Source organism: Cupressus sempervirens, chromosome 11 (assembly GCF_028749045.1).
Source record: "Cupressus sempervirens isolate cs-2001-9-10 chromosome 11, ASM2874904v1, whole genome shotgun sequence".
Taxonomy (NCBI): domain Eukaryota; kingdom Viridiplantae; phylum Streptophyta; class Pinopsida; order Cupressales; family Cupressaceae; genus Cupressus; species Cupressus sempervirens.
The window spans coordinates 650,605,743-650,609,593 of NC_143128.1; the positions used below are offsets into that span (position 1 = coordinate 650,605,743).

Below are 3,851 nucleotides of genomic sequence, written 5' to 3' on the forward strand. Positions count from 1 at the left end.
TCAAGCCTCTTGCGTTGGCAGGTTGGACACCTCATATCCCAATCTCTTAATGGCTATTTCAGTGAGCCAACTTACATCTTCTATAGGCTTGCCTCTCCACTTGATGAGATAGTCCATGTGTATCTGCCTCCGGGTCCTTTTGCCTTCTCTCTTATCCAAGATGCATTCAATCTCAAGTGCCACTTCCTTAGGAAGAGACCTGATGGTTTCATCATCCTCCTTGAGTAGTGTATTGCCAATACTATCTTTCTCAGGTCCCTTGTATGCATATAAGTTAGAAATGTTAAAGGTATTAGAAAGCCCAATGTCTGGAGGCAACTCTACCTTATAGGCATTCTGACCACACTTTTGCAAGATCTTAAAAGGACCTATCTTCCCCATCATCAATTTACTGTACCTGCCTGCAGGGAGTCTTTCCTTCTTTAGATGGACCATGACTAGGTCTCCTACTGTAAATTGAAGGTCTCTCCTCTTGGTATCAGCAACCTTCTTTTATTTCTCTGTGGTCTTTACCAGTCTGTCCTTAACTTCTTTATGGATTTCTTGCATGACCTCTGCAAAGTTAGTGGCTTGTGCACTACTTCTCTCCAAGGATTTAACATCTCTCAACTCCATCACCCCTCTAGGATGAGTGCCATTAACAATTTGAAAAGGGCTCAGTCTAGTGGTCCTATTCATTGAGTCATTATAGGAAAATTCGGCTTGTGCTATGACTGAGTCCCATGAGGAAACATGTTACTTGGTAAGGCATCTCAATAGATTTCCTAATGATCTATTCACCACCTCCGTTTGGCCATTTGATTGTGGATGGTATGTTGATGAAAAGGACAAATCTGTTCCTAACTTCTTCCACAAGGTCCTCCAAAAGTGACCAAGAAACTTAGCATCCCTGTCAGAGAGTATGGATATTGGTAACCCACGTAGTCTAATGACCTACTTAAAGAAGATGCCCACAATGTGAGAAGCATCATGACTGGTTTTGCATGGCAAGAAGTGTGCCATTTTTGAAAATCTATCCACCACTACACAAATACTGTCAAATCCCTATTTTGTCTTTGGTAGCCCAAGCATAAAATCTAAACTCACTGCATCCCAAGGCCTATTTGGTATTGGTAATGGGGTATACAATCCTGCATTAGAAGTTCTTCCTTTTGCTTTTTGGCATACTACACAAGACTCCACAAACTTTCTTACATTTGTTAGCATCTTTGGCCAGCGATAAAATCTTCTAACCAATTCAAGGGTTTCATCTAACCCAAAGTGACCTGCTAGGCCCCCACAATGCTTTTCCTTTACGCTATTTTCCCTTAGTGATCCCCTAGGGATACACAACTGACTCCCTTTGAATAGAAGTCCCTCTTGTAGCATGTAATCAGCATATGTACTATGGTACTGTCTTGTCATGTCCTTGCAAACTTGATAGACCTCCTTGAAGTCTTCATCTTTAGCATACATGTCTTTAATGGAATGGAACCCACCGTTCTCCAACCTCACCTCTTGGATGGTTAGATTTATTCTACTAAGGGCATTAGCAACCTTATTTTCTGCCCCTTTCTTATGCTTGATAGTGAAAGTGTAGGATTGGAGATACTCCATCCACTTCACATGCCTGTGATTCAGTTTCTCTTGCCTGTTTAAAAAAATCAATGCATGGTTGTCAGTATAAACAACAAACTCTTTGAGCAATAAGTAATGCCTCCATTTTCTTAAGGACTGAACCATGGCATACATTTATAAATCATAAGTTGAATACCTTTGCTTGGCCTCATTCAACTTCTCACTAAAGAAGACAACTGGCCTGTCCTCTTGGCTTAAGACTCCTCCTATAGCCTGGTTGCATCACATTCAATTGTAAATTTTTTATTGAAATTAGGTAGCACTAGGACTAGTTGCTTTGCCACTTTCTTCTTCAAGGTTTCAAAGGCTCGATCAGCCTCTTGTGTCCACCAAAACCAACACTTCCTTCCACCTTTAATGGTGTCTATCATGGGAGCACTTACATTGCTGAAGCCTCTAATAAAATTCCTATAGAAGCTTGCTAGGCCATGGAATCCTTTGACCTCACTTGCTGTTGTTGGAGTGGGCCAATTTAATATGGCCTCCACCTTACTAGGATCCATCTTAAGGTTCCCCTTGGAGATAAAAAATCCCAAGAAAACCAACTCCTCCTGCAAGAAGACACACTTCTCTAGATTGATCCTTAACTTCTCTTCTAACAACCTTTTCAACACTTGTTCAATATGATTTAAGTGCTCATTTTTGCTTTTGCTGTAAATTAGAATACCATCTAAATATACTACAAAAAAGTGGTTAATAAAGGGCTTGAGTACCTCGTTCATGAGTCTCATGAAGGTGCTTGGTGCATTTAAGAGCCCAAAGGGCATTACAATCCATTCAAAGAGCCCTTCATTTGTCTTGAAGGTTTTCTTCCATTCATCCCCCTCTCTGAACCTAATCTGATGATAACCACTTTTCAAATCCATCTTGCTGTAGTATTTAGCCTCTCCTAAACAATCCATCAAATTGCGCGCGCATGGTGTGTGTATGCATGTGTTTTTGTATATGCAAGCTTCTGTAGACATTATTTAAGCACTAATATGCTACTTCATTGTTCATCAACTTGTAGAAAGACATTACAAAAATAACACATTACAAAATATAGAAAAACAAGGTTTGACCAGTTCTACTGGGCATAGACGATGATTTTTGCATGGTCCTTGTTGCTGACAATGCAACAAATAATAGTGGACCACCAATTGAAGGAGGAGTCCACACTTCATGATGAGTAGAAGAATAGAATATTGTTAGCAAAGACATTTGCAATGGATAAATATCAAATGAGATACTAGCGAGAAACATCCACAAAAAAAAAGGTAAGTGTTATAATGTTGATCAAAACAAACAAAGTGTTACTTACATGAAGGTATTGTGCAACAATCCTAACCATTTTCACCATGTGACCTTGCAACTGACACATATGTCTATACAAGAACACATAAAATTAGAGATCATGATCCATAAGATACTATAAAAGATTAATATCTATTGAACTTCTATTATTGCTTACTTTCAAAGATTGGATTCTGCGGTCCAATTCTATTCTCAGTGCCTCTTTCTCCTCACTTTTGTCACCCTTGATGATAATTTTAACAAGCTCATTAGTGTATCTTTGCGTAATTTTTTGGGTGATGAATACAGGGTTAGTACTGAGGCCAATGTCATGTAGATATGATGCCCGTATTTCAAATTGCATTTGATCAGCGATCATTGTAGCTTTTTCCTATCATTTGTGATATCAAATATTCGTATAAATTCATCAAAATAACTCCAAAGCCATAAAGAAAAGAACATAATAATAGGACATTTGTTTCTATATTAACATTAAAATTTACAATAATTAATGCTTACCTCTATTGAAGGTGTCTGAGATGGTGCATCCATATTGCCCTGTGAAAAAAATTAGTAAGTCTTCGAAATCAACAGCGAAATTAAAGTAATAGACTTACCAAAAAAAAAATTAATAATAAAGTAGATTGCATATGTAAATCATTTGTCTTAAGTTAAAAATTTAGCATAACTAATGTTTATATCTAAAAAAATATTTGACATGTTCTACTTAATGTTTATATGTGCACATATGGTTTGGGAAGAAATATTTGGTCATACAAGACTCTACATAGTTGACATTGATCGTATCTGAAGATTTTATTGATCATCATGATCTTCATCCATGTCATCATCATCATCATCATCATCATCAAACTTGTCACTTTGATCATCGTCGTCACCACCACCATCTTCATCACCATCATCATCCTCTTGATCACTATCATCATCATGACCATCATCGC

General features: G+C 37.8%; 1 protein-coding gene across 1 annotated transcript; it reads right to left on the reverse strand.

Annotated features, from left to right (window-relative positions):
* On the reverse strand, positions 1–435 carry LOC149531449 (uncharacterized). Its single transcript, XM_089808341.1, has one exon. The coding sequence runs from the start codon at positions 433–435 to the stop codon at positions 1–3; it is 435 nt and encodes a 144-aa protein (XP_089664467.1).
* Between the last annotated feature and the right edge of the window lie 3,416 nt (positions 436–3,851).